Source organism: Nerophis ophidion, linkage group LG11 (assembly GCF_033978795.1).
Source record: "Nerophis ophidion isolate RoL-2023_Sa linkage group LG11, RoL_Noph_v1.0, whole genome shotgun sequence".
In the NCBI taxonomy this organism is placed as follows: Eukaryota; Metazoa; Chordata; class Actinopteri; order Syngnathiformes; family Syngnathidae; genus Nerophis; species Nerophis ophidion.
The window spans coordinates 38,058,714-38,077,030 of NC_084621.1; the positions used below are offsets into that span (position 1 = coordinate 38,058,714).

At 42.2% G+C, this 18,317-nt stretch overlaps 1 protein-coding gene across 2 annotated transcripts in view; it reads left to right on the forward strand.

The window, feature by feature from the left end:
- The window catches only part of tax1bp1b (Tax1 (human T-cell leukemia virus type I) binding protein 1b), a 60,729-nt gene that overhangs the window by 37,841 nt on the left and 4,571 nt on the right, over positions 1-18,317 (forward strand). The window contains exons 14-15 of one of the 2 annotated variants that reach the window (XM_061915845.1): positions 9,075-9,158; positions 15,844-16,039. In XM_061915845.1, the coding sequence (XP_061771829.1) occupies positions 9,075-9,158; positions 15,844-16,039 (280 nt within the window). The remainder of the gene's footprint in view (positions 1-9,074; positions 9,159-15,843; positions 16,040-18,317) is intronic. The other variant, XM_061915847.1, reaches the window with a different exon arrangement.

Below are 18,317 nucleotides of genomic sequence, written 5' to 3' on the forward strand. Positions count from 1 at the left end.
TGTTCTGCTGACCTCGACTGCAGATGTTGTGGATAGGTGGAAGGAGTACTTCGAAGACCTCCTCAATCCCACCAACACGTCTTCCTATGAGGAAGCAGTGCCTGGGGAATCTGTGGTGGACTCTCCTATTTCTGGGGCTGAGGTCACTGAGGTAGTTAAAAAGCTCCTCGGTGGCAAGGCCCCAGGGGTAGATGAGATCCGCCCGGAGTTCCTTAAGGCTCTGGATGCTGTGGGGCTGTCTTGGTTGACAAGACTCTGCAGCATCGCGTGGACATCGGGGGCGGTACCTCTGGATTGGCAGACCGGGGTGGTGGTTCCTCTCTTTAAGAAGGGGGACCGGAGGGTGTGTTCCAACTATCGTGGGATCACACTCCTCAGCCTTCCCGGTAAGGTTTATTCAGGTGTACTGGAGAGGGGTCTACGCCGGATAGTCGAACCTCGGATTCAGGAGGAACAGTGTGGTTTTCGTCCTGGTCGCGGAACTGTGGACCAGCTCTATACTCTCGGCAGGGTTCTTGAGGGTGCATGGGAGTTTGCCCAACCAGTCTACATGTGCTTCGTGGACTTGGAGAAGGCATTCGACCGTGTCCCTCAGGAAGTCCTGTGGGGAGTGCTCAGAGAGTATGGGGTATCGGACTGTCTTATTGTGGCGGTCCGCTCCCTGTACGATCAGTGCCAGAGCTTGGTCCGCATTGCCGGCAGTAAGTCGAACACATTTTCAGTGAGGGTTGGACTCCGCCAAGGCTGTCCTTTGTCACTGATTCTGTTCATAACTTTTAGGGACAAAATTTCTAGGCGCAGTCAAGGCGTTGAGGGGTTCCGGTTTGGTGACCGCAGGATTAGGTCTCTGCTTTTTGCAGATGATGTGGTCCTGATGGCTTCATCTGACCGGGATCTTCAGCTCTCACTGGATCGGTTCGCAGCCGAGTGTGAAGCGACCGGAATGAGAATCAGCACCTCCAAGTCCGAGTCCATGGTTCTCGCCCGGAAAAGGGTGGAATGCCATCTCCGGGTTGGGGAGGAGACCCTGCCCCAAGTGGAGGAGTTCAAGTACCTAGGAGTCTTGTTCACGAGTGGGGGAAGAGTGGGTCGTGAGATCGACAGGCGGATCGGTGCGGCGTCTTCAGTAATGCGGACGTTGTACCGATCCGTTGTGGTGAAGAAGGAGCTGAGCCGGAAGGCAAAGCTCTCAATTTACCGGTCGATCTACGTTCCCATCCTCACCTATGGTCATGAGCTTTGGGTCATGATCGAAAGGATAAGATCACGGTTACAAGCGGCCAAAATCAGTTTCCTCCGCCGTGTGGCGGGGCTCTCCCTTAGAGATAGGGTGAGAAGCTCTGCCATCCGGGAGGAACTCAAAGTAAAGCCGCTGCTCCTTCACATCGAGAGGAGCCAGATGAGGTGGTTCGGGCATCTGGTCAGGATGCCACCCGAACGCCTCCCTAGGGAGGTGTTTAGGGCACGTCCAACCGGTAGGAGGCCACGGAGAAGACCCAGGACACGTTGGGAAGACTATGTCCCCCGGCTGGCCCGGGAACGCCTCGGGATCCCCCGGGAAGAGCTAGACGAAGTGGCTGGGGAGAGGGAAGTCTGGGTTTCCCTGCTTAGGCTGTTGCCCCCGCGACCCGACCTCGGATAAGCGGAAGAAGATGGATGGATGGATGGATTTATTTTATAAAATCCAACACTAAGAATAGACATTTGAAAGGCAATTTAAAATAAAGAATAGTGAACAACATGCTGAATAAGTGTACGTTATATGACACATAAATAACGAACTGAGAAGGTGCCTGGTATGTTAACGTAACATATTATGGTAAGAGTCATTCAAAACACTATACCATTTAAAACATGCTATACGTTTACCAAACATTCTGTCACTCCTAATCTTTAAATCTGATGAAATCTTGTTCCTCGATGTCGCTGCTAAACAACTCTGCCAACTCCAAAGGTATGCGCCGCCTCCTCTTGTTGTTTTCTGCTGCATATTTCACTACGTCCATCTTGTAATCTGCAATATATGATTTTTTTTTTAGGTCCAATTTTTGTTCAGCCCTTCTCAGTTTTTATAAGTTACCGCCAACAATGAAATGATCCATTTTAATAGCTACGGCAGTAGCATATAGTATATAGCAGTTAGTATTCCATGACCCACAATGCACTTTTGCCATGACCTTACCCCCCCAAATTCTTATTGGTTGACGTGTATGTGACGATTCCTGACATGTGTGTGACAATTACTGACATTTTCTTGGTCTCTTCCGCGAATGAGATGAATAATATTATTTGATATTGTGTAATCTGCAGTACATGATTTCCTTTTCGGTGCCTTTTTTGTTCAGCCCTTCTCAGTTCTTATAAGTTACCGCCAACGATGAAATGATCCATTTTAATAGTTACAGCAGGAGCATATAGCAGTTAGCATTCCATGACCCACAATGCACCTCTGCCATGACCCTCCCCCGCCACATTCTTATTGGTTGACGTGTATGTGACTATTGCTGACGTGTGTGTGACGATTCCTGACATTTTCTGCGTCTCTTCAGCGAATTATCCATCCATCCATTTTCTACCGCTTATTCCCTTTTTGGGGTCGCGGGGGGCGCTGGCGCCTATCTCAGCTACAATCGGGCGGAAGGCGGGGTACACCCTGGACAAGTCGCCACCTCATCGCAGGGCCAACACAGATAGACAGACAACATTCACACTCACATTCAAACACTAGGGCCAATTTAGTGTTGCCAATCAACCTATCCCCAGCTGCATGTCTTTGGAACTGGGAGGAAGCCGGAGTACCCGGAGGGAACCCACGCATTCACGGGGAGAACATGCAAACTCCACACAGAAAGATCCCGAACCTGGATTTGAACCCAGGACTGCAGGAACTTCGTATTGTGAGGCAGACGCACTAACCCCTCTGCCACCGTGGAGCCTCTTCAGCGAATTAGATAAATAATATTATTTGATATTTTACGGCAATGTGTTGTTAATTTCACACATAAGTCGCTCCGGAGTATACGTTGCACCACCGGCCAAACTATGAAAAAAAATGCGACTTATAGTCCGAAAAATACGTTGGGTATATATATATATATATATATATATATGTATATATATATATACATATATATATATATATGTATATATATATATATGTGTATATATATATATGTGTATATATATATATATGTGTATATATACATATATATATGTATATATATATATATGTGTGTATATCTATATATATGTGTATATATATATATATATATATATATATGTATATATATATATGTATATATATATATATACATACACACACATACACAAACCCCGTTTCCATATGAGTTGGGATATTGTGTTAGATGTAAATATAAACGAAATAAAATGATATGCAGAATCAAAAAAGACACAGGACGAGATGTTGAACAGTCCCTTGTGCCAAATGTGGAGAGTACTCACTCAAGATGTCCTTGTTGTTAAGAGTGGTAGACAGACAACGTGGGGGTATGGGGGGGTTGGGTGTTCTTGTGATTTGTGGGATATGAGACTTGGTCAGGGTTAAATTCCAGGACAATTGGACAAGCGACACATCTTCAGTAGTGTCCCCTTGCATCATTGGGTGTTTTGGCATTCAAACACTGTACACCCTCAACAAAGGTAGCCCGCCGAAGGATGATCAGTCCTCAGCTTGTGTCCCGTGCTCAACTGTTCACGAAATTCACCCTGTTACACTGCTGTTTTTGGGGCCCGACCGGGGCTCTTCCGCTTGAGCCAAATCCACTGGCTGCTTCTTTCTGCTGCCTCTGAGACTGCTCTGATGGTCCTCCGCAGAGCCTGACCATGGCTGCCGAGTTCCCTCAGCAGTCGGATGGTAGACGACGCCTCAAATCCTCTGCATCCCACTTCTACTGGATAGACTTTGGTGTTCCAGCCACGCTGCCTCGCTTCTTCTGCTAGCTCTGAGAAGGGCAGCTTCTTACGTTCATAGGCCTCCTCCACAGAGTTCTCCCATGGGACTGTGAGCTCTATGACGTAAGCAGTCTTCACCGAAGGGGACCAGTGCACCAAGTCTGGCCTGAGGTTGGTAGAGGCAATCTCAGGTCGGAAAACTAGCTGTTTGCCGATGTCTGCCAGCATCTTCCAGTCGTGGGCCAGGTATAGGTGTCCCACTTCTGGTTTGGCGGGAAGCTGTTTGGGAGTTTTCCCGCCCTCTCAGACCAACATTGTCGTCTTCAAGGGATTAGATGCTCTTTGTGGCACCACGTATGCTCTCCAGGGCTGATGCCAGGCTCTCGAGGACCTGGTTGTGCGACCAGGTGTATTTCCCCTGCGTGAGGCTCGTCTTACATCCTGTCATGATGTGTCTGAGGGTTGCTGGGGTTGGGCAGAGGGCACAGATTGGATCCTCGCCATACCACTGATGGAGATTCTTTGGTGATAGGAGCACATCATACGTTGCTCTGATAATAAAGCTGATTTTACTTGCTTCCATCTGCCATAGCTCCTTCCAGCTTATCTCCACTCCTTCCCACTGCATCCATTGCCCCTGTTTGGCGAGAGGGACAGCCTTCGCACTCCTCAAGACCTCCTCCTGGCGACACCCCTCCTTCACCACCAGCGACCTCCGCTCTGATGTTGTAGCATTTTTCCAGGATGGTTCTCTTGCAGTCAAGCCGAAACCTCCTCTTCCCTGTTGGACCTTTCCCACGATGTCTTTGTGCCTCTGGGCTCCTGTAGCTTGCTGCACCGCATTGGATGGTGTCTACCCCCGCCCAGTTACTAGGGGCGGTGCAACAGTGCTGATGGTCTTGTCTCTGGAGTCCTTCAGTGTCATCGAGAGTCTAAATTTAGAACACTGGTATTCCTCAGTTAGACTAGTGAGAGGTAGCTCCAGGATCTCTTTGCCGTAGAGGCCGATGTTACTTAGACATTGTGGAATGCCAAGCCACTTTTTTTGCATATGAAGTGATGGTTCGCTCCATCTTCTCCACAGTGGTTACTGGGACTTCATACACAGTGAGTGGCCACATTGTCCGGGGGAGGAGTCCAAATTGGAGGCACCATAGCTTCAGTTTCCCTGGCAATAGAGTCTTATCAATGTTATCCAGGCTCTTCGCAATCTCTTGCCTTAGTTGTTGTACTTGTTGTTTGTCCTTTAGGCTTGCGTTGTACCATCTGCCCAGGCTTTTGACAGGCTGCTCAGACACCGTTGGAACTGTGTCTTCGCAGATGTAGAACCTTGTGTCTCTCAGCTCCCCCTTGATTATGGAGATGCTTCGAGATTTGCTAGGCTTGAATTTCATTCGGGCCCACTCGATGTTCTTCTTCAGCTTTCCAAGTATATAGTATATATATATATATATATATAATATATATATAATATATATATTAGTGCATGCTGCAGTAGTGTTTAGTGTTGTCATGTCCTCCATGCATGCCCTGATAAGTGGAAGACGGAGCCCAGCCCTGGTTCGTTCTCCACCCACCACCCACATTGAGGCCCTCATGATGACTTCAATGGCCATTGTGAAAATCAAGGGTGAGACTGTGCAGCCTGCCATGATACCTACTTCCAAGATCTGCCATGTTGTAGTGAAGTTGGCTGTTGTGAAGCATAGTTGCAGGTCTTGGAAGTAGTTCTTGACCAGTGTGGTGATGGGCTCTGGTACAAGGAAGAAGCTAAAAGATTCCCAAAACGTTCATGGGGAACTGAGCCAAATGCATTGGCCAGGTCGAGGAAGGTTACATGAAGATCTCTCTTATCCTTCTTGGCTGATTGGATCTGATGCCAGATCATGCTTGTATGTTCTAGGCAGCAAATCCTTTTCCACCCACATTCCGTTGAATGCACTTCAAAGACAAGATATTTGATGTTCGAACTCATAAACTTAATTTTTTTTTGCAAATAATAATTAATTTAGAATTTCATGGCTGCAACATGTGCCAAAGTTGTTGGCAAAGGACATGTTCATCCCTGTGTTACATCACCTTTTCTTTTAACAACACTCAGTAAATGTTTGGAAACTGAGGAAACTAATTTCTGAAGCTTTGGAAGTGAAATTCTTTCCCATTCTTGTTTTATGTAGAGCTTTAGTCGTTCAACAGTCCAGGGTCTCCGCTGTCGTATTTTACGCTTCATAATGCGCCACACATTTTCGATGGGAGACAGGTCTGGACTGCAGGCGGGCCAGAAAATTACCCGCACTCTTTTACTACGAGACCACGCTGTTGTAACACGTGGCTTGGCATCGTTTTGCTGAAATAAGCAGGGGCGTCCATGATAACGATGTTTGGATGACAACATATGTTGCTCCTAAACCTGTATGGACCATTCAGCATTAATGGTGCCTTCACAGATGTGTAAGTTACCTATGTCTTGGGCACTAATACACCCCCATACCATCACAGATGCTGACTTTTGAACTTTGCGCCTATAACAATCCGGATGGTTATTTTTCTCTTTGTTCCGGAGGACACCACATCCACACTTTCCAAATATAATTTGAAATATAGACTCTTCAGACCACAGAACACCTTTACACTTAGCATCAGTCCATCTTAGATGAGCTCAGGCCCAATAAATGGGGTTTGCTTTCCATAGCAGAGTTTTAACTTGCACTTACAGATGTACCAACCAACTGTAGTTACTGACAGTGGTTTTATGAAGTGTTCCTGGCCCATGTGGTGATATCCTTTACACATTGATGTCTGTTTTTGGTGCAGTACCGCCTGAGGGATCAACGGTCCGTAATATCATCGCTTACGTGCATTGATTTCTCCAGATTTTCTGAACCTTTTGATGATTTTACAGACCGTAGATGGTAAAATCCCTAAATTCCTTGCAATAGCTCTTTGAGAAATGTTGCTCTAAAACTGTTCGACAATTTGCTTTCAAATTGGTGACCCTCGTCCCATCCTTGTTTGTGAATTACTTAGCATTTCATGGAAGCTGCTTTTATACCCAATCATGGCACCCACCTGTTCCCAATTAGCTTGCACACCTGTGAGATGTTCCAAATGAGTGTTTCATGAGAATTTCTCAACTTTATCAGTATTTATTGCCACCTTTCTCAACTTCTTTGTCACATGTTGCTGGCATCAAATTCTAAAGTTATTGATTATTTGCAAAAAAAAAAGTTTATCAGTTTGAACATCAAATATGTTGTCTTTGTGGCATATTCAACTGAATATGGGTTGAAAATGATTTGCAAATCATTGTATTCTGTTTATATTTACATCTAACACAATTTCCCCAACTCATATGGAAACGGGTTTTGTATATATGTATATATATATGTATATATATATATATATATATATATATATATATGTGTGTGTATATATATATATATGTATATATACTGTATGTATATATATATATATATATATACTGTATGTATATATATATATATATATATAATCGATTTTGTATATATATATATATATATATACAATATGAAATATACAATATGCAAATGCTGGGGTGTGCTGTACAGATAATTATGAACAAATTTAAGTGCAATGAACATAATCTACTTAATGGATATAATATATCTATGCTACTGTATGAGGGTTTATTATATAATTCTGATTCTGATTTACTGTGTATATATAGTACAGAAGTTCTGTTCCTAAATTAACACTTAAGGTACTCACACCACACAGTACACATGAATAACATAAAACACAAAGTAATAAAAACATTAAATTGAAGGGAGAAAAAAAAGATTACGAATTTATTTATAAAATTATGTTACACAAAGGAAGGGGTGTTGCACGCAAGGGAGAGAGAAGACTCTTAGGTCAAGAAAGTCTCAGCAATGAGAACACTTTCAATTAATACATTACACGGGCTGGAGATTCTACACAGTGTAAAAAATCACTGTGTAAAACTATTTTTGCGCACATTGAACCTTCAAGCTATGCTCTCATTCTATACTCAAAAAAATGCCATACGGATGGGTTTTTACGGTGCGTTCAAGGACTGCTGCACAGAATATGATACAATGCCCGGCAGAAATTATTTATATTAGTAATAGATTTTATTTGATGTAGATCTTGCAATTGTTGTTGTTGTGGTGCCTTTTCTATTAATCACTTACTTCAGACTTTTGGTTGTTGAAAAAATAATTTTTGAAAAGACTAATACATCAAATGCTTTTAATGTGAACTAAGGATTAAGGAATGTTTTTTAAACCTAAAGTTAACATTAAAGTACCAATGATTGTCACACACACACAAGGTGTGGTGAAATTTGTCCTCTGCATTTGACCCATCCCCTTGATCACCCCCTGGGAAGTGAGGGGGAACAGTGGGCAGCGAAATGCCGCGCCCTGGAATCATTTATGGTGATTTAACCCCCAATTCCAACCCTTGATGCTGAGTGCCAAGAACGGAGGCAATGGGTCCCATTTTTTTATAGTCTTTGGTATGACTCGGCCGGGGTTTGAACTCACAACCTACCGATCTCAGGGCGGACACTCTAACCACTAGGCCACTAAATAGGCTGAAGTGGAAAGATACTTTATAACCATAACGGGCTGCACACGGCCTTAGCCGTGTCAGGTCAACGTGACTGTTATGTCCTCAATGTATGGCTATTGTAAACTCAGCCTTTGATTATATCTCCCTTCCTTCAACACAATCCTTGTGACCGTGTTGTTTATGAGCTGGCCCGTCTTTGAAACAACACTTTACGGCTGTTTATGTCAGCCACTGGAGACAAGTAAAAGCTTGGCTTGCAAGCGTCCTCTCCAGTTCCCGGCCTAATGCTTCGCTTGGCTCTGGGCAGGCGGATATTTGCCCCAGTGTCTCTGAAGAGCTCAAAACATGTAGCCTTACCGCATATAAATCAACTTTTGGAAAGGAGGAATCTTTTGTAGTGCAGATAAGTTCATGTCACACATGCACGCACGCACACACACACACACACACACACACACACACACACACACACACACACACACACACACACACACACACACACACACACACACAGTGCTCTTTACTATGAGGAGCACATGACATATACATGAGAAGCAGAAGCATTGTTTATCCTGTGTTTTTTGTAGAGCCAGGTAGCCGAAAAAGGGCGTGAGCTTAAGGATCTGAAGGAAACACTAGCTCTTGTTGTGAAAGAGAAAGAAAAATTGGAGGTTGGTAACTTTTTTCATTTTCCAGTTTATAGACTCTTTCCATTGCCTCTTCTTGAGTGTGAAATATCTTCTAATTGTAAAAAAGCTAAGTCAATGTATTGTTTTCTATTCCATTAGTCTGGAGCACAGCTCTGCCTAAAATGACCTAAAATAATGTTTGGACGTAATTCTGGTGTAGCTTTAAGGAGCACGATGACTCCATTTGTGGTTAAGGCTGTAAATTCATTTGACGTCTGCTGCGAACATCAATGAAACAAACCTGTCTTGTTCCCTTTGGAAGAGAAGAGTTGTATCCAGTGTTTTCCATACATTTTTTTATTAAAAAAAGATTAGACCACCACAAGTAGATTGCCCTCGCTCATTAATACATTATTATGGGTCTGACTGTGTACATCTCATTGTTGTTAAACACCTCAACCACCCATGGTGTGCCGGAGAATAAGAAGATGTAGCAAGGGATCAGTATTGCCAGCTCATATTTGTAAATGACACCATCCCTCTAGATACTATTTTCCTCAAAAACGCAACCATTTACGGACGCTCTCAAAAGGGTTACATGGAATTAAAACTAGTTTAGAAATGTAAAGGTTCTTCTATTTAGGACATTTATTAAAATGTGGCAGCACCAACACAAGTTCTGTGTAGGTTTCACTTTTGCTTCTCTTCGCACATAAATGTGGTGTGTTCAAAAACTAACAAACAAAGTAATACCAAAAGATAAAATTTTTCACCATACCTGACACCCCTGCAAAATATTGGGACTTTTGCTGCATTGCTGCATGTTACGGACCTCAAAAAGGATGAAAATGAAGAAACAAACACAGCAATTTCAATAGGACCCTTACGGTGCTCTGCATTGCTCCTGTTGGGCTTGTTCTGCTGCCCGGGCCCTAAGAAAATTTAAATATTAAAATAAAATCAAGTGAAATGAAAGAAAAAGAAACTGATAGGCTCCAGGAAAATCAATTTAAAAAATGTATAAATAAAATAAAAGATCGGAATTTGTGGAGCCGAGTTAGTAACGTTTTGTGCTTTGTGACTAATCATTGGAGCAATGTTTGACCACATCTTTTGGTGTAGGCAAAATTTGTTCGCAGTCATCAATTTTGTGTTTATTGTCTGTAATTTTAACTTAAACTCATTTGGCCAAAGCCCTGAGGGGGAGATGTTAAAGTTCAACCCTTTTTTTTTGCCGAAAAATTACCAAAATTCATCGCAACAAAATTTGGCACCATACCACGGCCAAATCTTATGGCGTACGAAAAATTTGTTCGCAATTTATCATCGCCTATATGTGTAGTATTTGTAATTTTACAGCGACTCCAAGGAGGAGTTTGTTAAAGTACAACTCCTTATTTTCGCCAAAAAATGGAAAAAGAAAACCAAAATGTCCAACTTTCCGTTCGTTTTCATGTACTGGTTCCTGAGACTTTTATGTGGGTTTCGTCATGATGTGTCTCCTGCAATTTTTGTTGTGATATGTGAAACTGGTAGGTTGGGCTAATTTTTTTCTATTTTTAGAAGTGATGCTGTAGAGCCAATTTTGACATTTCATTTTCAAACTGCCAAAATAGGACATTTTTTTCCCGTACATGACGCGCCTGCAAAATATGGGGACTTTTTGTGCATATTGAGGACTTCAAAAAGGTGTCCAAAAGGAAGAATATATATTAAGAAGATATTTGTTGTTTTTTGATTTTTTTTAAATAAGGCTAAGTTAACGCAACTTGACGAAAGTTTCCTTTAACGAAACCATTTTTTTAAATGGTGCGATTTACATGTGTCTTTGTGTGACTCTCTGTCCATACCCTAGCAGTGGAAACGCAGCGGTGTTCTGGCTGATGTTGAATCACAGGAACAAATAGAGATTTGTAGGGGACAAAAGAAAGACCTAAATTATTCCTGTCTACATCGCTGTGAGTTCTTAACTCCTGGCAGCAGTAATGCCAAGTCGACCTACTTGATGTAACTTTTTTTGAAGTCTTTTGCAAAGTTTGTTAGTTGCAATTTGTGTTTTTTGGGGGGCACTTGTTTTTCACTGTCACTTATTTGGGCTTGTTTTTTCTCTCTCCCCACAATAAAGCAAACCACATCTGCGTCGATAAGTACTTTGTCCTTTTTTACACAACGTTTCCTGGTTATTATAATGGCTTCGGTTGACTTGGCACCCCCTTAAACATGCGCAAGCAAATAAGGCATGTGCAACCACACCTGAGCCCAGACTGACAGACAAACAAATGATGAGACAGAAAGAGTTAATAGGGAAAATTTGATAAATAATACAAACCCCGTTTCCATATGAGTTGGGAAATTGTGTTGGATGTAAATATAAACAGAATACAATGATTTGCAAATCCTTTTCAACCCATATTCAATTGAATGCACTACAAAGACAAAATATTTGATGTTCAAACTCATAAACTTTTTTTTTTTTGCAAATAATAATTAACTTAGAATTTCATGGCTGCCACACGTGCCAACGTAGTTGGGAAAGGGCGTGTTCACCACTGTGTTACATCACCTTTTGTTTGAACAACACTCAATAAACATTTGGGAACTGAGGAAACACATTTTTGAAGCTTTTCAGGTGGAATTCTTTCCCATTCTGGTTTTATGTACAGCTTAAATTGTTCAACATTCCGAGTCTCTGTTGTCATATTTTAGGCTTCAAAATTTTCAATGGGAGACAGGTCTGGACTGCAAACGGGCAAGGAAAATACCCGCACTCTTTTACTACGAAGCCACGCTGTTGTAACATGTGACTTGGCATTTTTTTAAGCAGGGGGCATCATGATAACGTTGCTTGGATGACAACATATGTTGCTCCAAAACCTGTATGGACCATTCAGCATTAATGGTGCCTTCACAGATGTGTAAGTTATCCATGCCTTGGGCACTAATACACCCCCATACCATCACAGATGCTGGCTTTTGAACTTTGCATCTATAACAATGCGGATGGATATTTTCCTCTTTGTTCCGGAGGACACAACGTCCACAGTTTCCAAATATAATTTGAAATGTGGACTCGTCAGACCACAGAACACTTTTCCACTTTGCATAAGTCAATCTTAGATGAGCTCAAGCCCAGCGAAGCTGACAGCGTTCCTGGGTGTTGTCGATAAATGGCTTTCGCTTTGCATAGTAGAGCTTTAACTTGCACTTGCAGATGTAGCGACCAACTGTAGTTACTGACAGTGGTTTTATGAAGTGTTCCTGAGCCCATGTGGTGATATCCTTTACACACAGATGTCGATTTTTGATGCAGTACCGCCTGAGGGATCAAAGGACCGTAATATCGTCGCTTACGTGCAGTGATTTCTCCAGGTTCTCTGAACCTCTTGATGATTTTACGGACCGTAGATGGTAAAATCCCTAAATTCCTTGCAATAGCTCGTTGAGAAATGTTGTTCTAAAACTGTTTGACGATTTGCTTACAAATTGGTGACCCTCCCCACATCCTTGTTTGTGAATTACTTAGCATTTCATGTAAGCTGCTTTTGTTTCCAGTCATGGCACTCACCTGTTCCCAATTAGCCTCCACACCTGTGGGATGTTCCAAATAAGTGTTTGGTGAGCCTTCCTCAACTTAATCAACAATCAATGTTTACTTATATAGCCCTAAATCACTAGTGTCTCAAAGGGCTGCACAAACCACTACGACATCCTCGGTAGGCCCACATAAGGGCAAGGAAAACTCACACCCAGTGGGACGTCGGTGACAATGATGACTATGAGAACCTTGAAGAGGAGGAAAGCAATGGATGTCGAGCGGGTCTAACATGATACTGTGAAAGTTCAATCCATAATGGATTCAACACAGTCGCGAGAGTCCAGTCCAAAGCGGATCCAACACAGCAGCGAGAGTCCCGTTCACAGCGGAGCCAGCAGGAAACCATCCCAAGCGGAGGCGGATCAGCAGCGCAGAGATGTCCCCAGCCGATACACAGGCAAGCAGTACATGGCCACCGGATCGGACCTGACCCCCTCCACAAGGGGGAGTGGGACATAGGAGAAAAAGAAAAGAAACGGCAGATCAACTGGTCTAAAAAGGGAGTCTATTTAAAGGCTAGAGTATACAAATGAGTTTTAAGGTGAGACTTAAATGCTTCTACTGAGGTGGCATCTCAAACTTTCACCGGGAGGGCATTCCAGAATACTGGAGCCCGAAATGAAAAAGCTCTATAGCCCGCAGACTTTTTTTGGGCTTTGTGAATCACTAATAAGCCGGAGTCCTTTGAACGCAGATTTCTTGCAGGGACATATGGTACAATACAATCGGCAAGATAGGATGGAGCTAGACCGTGTAGTATTTTATACGTAAGTAGTAAAACCTTAAAGTCACATCTTAAGTGGACAGGAAGCCAGTGCAGGTGAGCCAGTACAGGAGTAATGTGATCAAACTTTCTTGTTCTTGTCAAAAGTCTAGCAGCCGCATTTTGTACCAACTGTAATCTTTTAATGCTAGACATGGGGAGACCCGAAAATAATACGTTACAGTAGTCGAGGCGAGACGTAACAAACGCATGGATAATGATCTCAGCGTCTTTAGTGGACAGAATGGAGCGAATTTTAGCGATATTACGGAGATGAAAGAAGGCCGTTTTAGTAAAGCTTTTAATGTGTGACTCAAAGGAGAGAGTTGGGTCGAAGATAATATCCAGATTCTTTACCGTGTCGCCTTGTTTAATTGTTTGGTTGTCAAATGTTAGAGTTGTATTATTAAATAGAGGTCGGTGTCTAGCAGGACCGATAATCAGCATTTCCGTTTTTTTGGCGTTGAGTTGCAAAAAGTTAGCGGACATCCATTGTTTAATTTCATTAAGACACGCCTCCAGCTGACTACAATCCGGCGTGTTGGTCAGCTTTAGGGGCATGTAGAGTTGGGTGTCATCAGCATAACAGTGAAAGCTAACACCGTATTTGCGTATGATGTCACCTAGCGGCAGCATGTAGATGCTGAAGAGTGCAGGGCCAAGGACCGAACCCTGGGGAACTCCACACGTTACCTTAACGTAGTCCGAGGTCACATTGTTATGGGAGACACACTGCATCCTATTAGTAAGATAAGAGTTAAACCAAGACAGGCTAAGTCTGACATACCAATTCGTGTTTTGATACGTTCTAATAAAATATTATGATCGACGGTATCGAAAGCAGCGCTAAGATCGAGGAGCAGCAACATAGATGACGCATCAGAATCCATCGTTAGCAATAGATCATTAGTCATTTTTGCGAGGGCTGTCTCCGTGGAGTGATTTGCCCTGAAACCGGATTGAAAGGTTTCACATAGATTGTTAGACGCTAAGTGTTCATTTAACTGCTCCGCAACAATTTTTTCGAGGATTTTTTAAATAAAGGGAAGGTGAGACACCGGTCGGTAGTTTACCATGAGGTCAGGATCGAGGTTAGGTCTTTTAAGAAGAGGATGAATAACCGCTTTTTTGAATGCTAGGGGAACAGTGCCCGAGCAAAGTGATAAGTTTATAATATTTAGCACTGATGGACCTAATAATACAAAGAGCTCCTTGATCAGTTTCCCAGGAAGAAGGTCAAGTAAACATGTTTGTTTTATTCCATTTAAACGTTGTAACAATTCCTCTGTTATTTCCTCAAAACGAGAGAAATTTTCAGTATTCATTGCCACATTTCCCAACTTCTTTGTCACGTGTTGCTGGCATCAAATTCTAAGGTTAATGATTATTTGCAAAAAAAAAATGTTTATCAGTTTGAACATCAAATATGTTGTCTTTGTAGCATATTCAACTGAATTTGGGTTGAAAATGATCTGCAAATCTTTCTATTCCGTTTTTTATTTACATCTAACACAATTTCCCAACTCATATGGAAACGGGGTTTGTATTAAAAACATACATTTCATATTGGGAGAAAGAGATAACACTGAAGGACTGAATTGGACCGCAAGTGGAAAATGTCTTACGCCTATGTGCGTGTCTGTCCATTTTGTGTTGAGTTGTTAAAAAAGCATAACAAATATTTTCATGATTGGTGTACTTTTTAATTAGGTATACTTAATTAAACCTGGGGCTATCGATTATTTTAGTAATTGAGTAATTTATCAATTAGTTTGTTCGAGTAATTGGATAAAACACACTTTATACACTCAATGTGTCTTTTGGGGAAAATAGTGGAAATTGACAAATATTTTTCTGATTGCACGTCATCAACATTGACATTTTACGTTAAACATGTGTGCATTAATAAAAAATAAAAAAAATATCTGCAATTTTCCTCTACACCGATCACAGCATCCACACACCACCACTCGTGCACTCGATTGCAGCAGCAGTGCGGAAACCGTGTCCACTTATTTAAAGTTCCGGGCACTCAGGTGGTCCAAATTTTATTAATCTCTATTAGATACACTCATTAAAGGATTATTCAAAGTAAAAGGATATAAATCAGTGCCTTTTTCTATCCAAATTATTACATTTAAGTGTGGCTCCCCTATTTGCGATTATTACGAGTTAGATATGAACAAAATGTGATTTAATATTTTTTCGACTCCTATTTGTCCTCGTCGATGTCTCCCACAGCGTCCGTTACATATACATGCACATGCGTCACGGCCAATTTAGATGGCAGTTTTTAGATGTAGCCTCTTTGCTACTGGCAGTGAGACTTGCTGGCGGCGCATTGATGCTTGGTGTCTTTGTGTTCCCAGGAGAGTCAGAAGAACCCCAACAAGGGCGAGCATGGGGCCAGTGGCAAAAGTAGTCCAGAGAAAGTTCAATCCAGTGTGCCTTTATTCCTGCAATACCGCTACCCTTATACCCTGGATGCTCCCACCCCGCTGTTGGTGTCTCAGAGCCCCTCAAAGCTGCACTTTGGAAACCCTTACTCCGTTCCTGAATCAAAAGGTTGGTCCATGTAATCTTCAGATTCCAAAAAGACCTCATGATGTCATTGAGCACCATGTCTCACTCTGGTCATCTCACAACTGGATGATTGCTGGTTCAATACTCAGTACTCCTGTGACTGTGTCACAGTACTCTTGGGCAAGATACTGATGCTACGGTATCTCCTGATGCTGCATCATCACTTGTAGAGAGAAGTAACAGGGTTGCACGATACAGACGATAAACAATATCAATTAAAAATTTAACAAGCCCTCGGTCACCCTGCACTGCAGGGTTCACAGGAGTCGCCCGGCATGCATAATGTTTGTGGTCATGTCCTTCAGGAAGATCGGAGCTTGCGTAAGTTGGAATTTTCCACCACGTGGAGGCGATAATGGCGCCGCAGTAAGCATACAGTTGTGTCCCACCCAACACCTTAACCCACCATCAAATATTTCAGGACAATCACAGCACATGTTAGGACTGTTATAATTTTCCACCACAAGGGGCGATATTGGTGCCATTGTAGTAATGCAGTTGCATCCCACCCAATATTCTGACCCACCATCAAAAATTTCAAAAAGATCGGAGCATGCGTAAGGAAGATATTATTATTCCAGTTTTTCCCCACAAAGGGGCAATAATGATGCCGCAGTCATCAGGCAGTTAAGTCCCACCCAACACCCCAAACCACCATCTTAAAATTTCAGGAAGATCGGAGCATGTTGAAGGAAATTATGACCGTTACAATTTTCCACCGCGAGGTGGCGATATTGGCACCCCTGCAGCGATGCAGTTGCATCCCACTCATTACTGTAACACGCCATCAAATAATGTGGCATGATCAAAGTATTTGGAAGGAAGTTATGACTGTTATAGTTGTTCACCACAAGGGGTCGATGATAGTGTCAAAATTAACTTCTAGGTATGATCAGACTCCACCTTAAGGTTTTATCTCAATTAGAAGGAAGATCCGATCAACTTAAAAGAGCTGTTCACAACATTTACACAGATGCTTAGAGGTTGCTTTAGGTGTTGTTAGCTAATAGCCATTTGGATAGCGAGCGTTAGCTGTCATTGAATGCATTTTGTGTCACGAAAACAACATGACTGCAAATTGTTTGTTGCTTCTCTCGGACTGCTTTTGTATGTGTTGACGAGATCGGGTGAGTGACTGCCGTAAAACACCAATCATTTGATTTTGGCCAGTAAAAAATGTTGTTACATAAACATAAAAATTGTTACATAAAAATTGTAAAAAATATTGACAATTGTAAAACAAATGTGTTTTGTTAAAGCACTAATGGTAACATACCCGGTAAACTAGCCGGTAGTGCTCTTGTTATATTTTTTACATATTTATGTAAAATTATATTTGAATATGTACATATGTTACATTTACAATTCAAATACATACAGGCATGGACAAAAGTTTACATACACTTGTAAAAAACAATGTCATGGATGTCTTGAGTTTCCAATAATTTCTACAACTCTTATTTTTTTGTATTAGGTTGACTGTAGCACACACTTGTTGGTCACAAAAAACATTCATGAAGTTTCGTTCTACGAATTTATTATGGGTCTACTGAAAATGTGACCAAATCTGCTGGGTCAAAAGTATATATACAGCAATGTTAATATTTGATTACATGTGCCTTATTAAGTTTCACTGCAATAAGGCGCTTTTGATAGCCATCCACAAGCTTCTGGCAAGCTACTGTTTGACTATTTGACCACTCGTTTTGACAACATTGGTGCAGTTCAGCTAATTTTTTATTTTTTTTTAAATGGACTTGTATTTTCAGCATTGTCCACACGTATCAGTCAGGGCTTTGGGAAGGCCATTCTAAAACCTTAATTTTAGCCTGATTTAGACATTCCTTTACCACTTTTGATGTGTGTTTGGGGTCATTGTCCTGTTGGAACACCAAACTGCGGCCAAGACCTAACCTCCGGGCTGATGATTTTAGGTTTAGGCCTCACCATTTCTCCTATGTTTGGAGGAGAAAAGGTGAGGCCTATAATCCGAGGAACACCATCCTACCGTCAAGCATGGTGGTGGTAGTATTATGCTCTGCCAATGGAACCGGTGCTTTACAGAGAGTAAATGGGGACAATGGAAAAACGAGGATAACCTCCAAATTCTTCAGGACAACCTAAAATCATCAGCCCGGAGTTTGGGTCTTGGGCGCAGTTGGGTGTTCATTTTCAAGTATAGGTTACTGAGACTTTTATGTGCGTCTCGTCCTGATGGACGTCTCCTGCGATTTTCGTGTCGATACGTGAAAATGGTGGG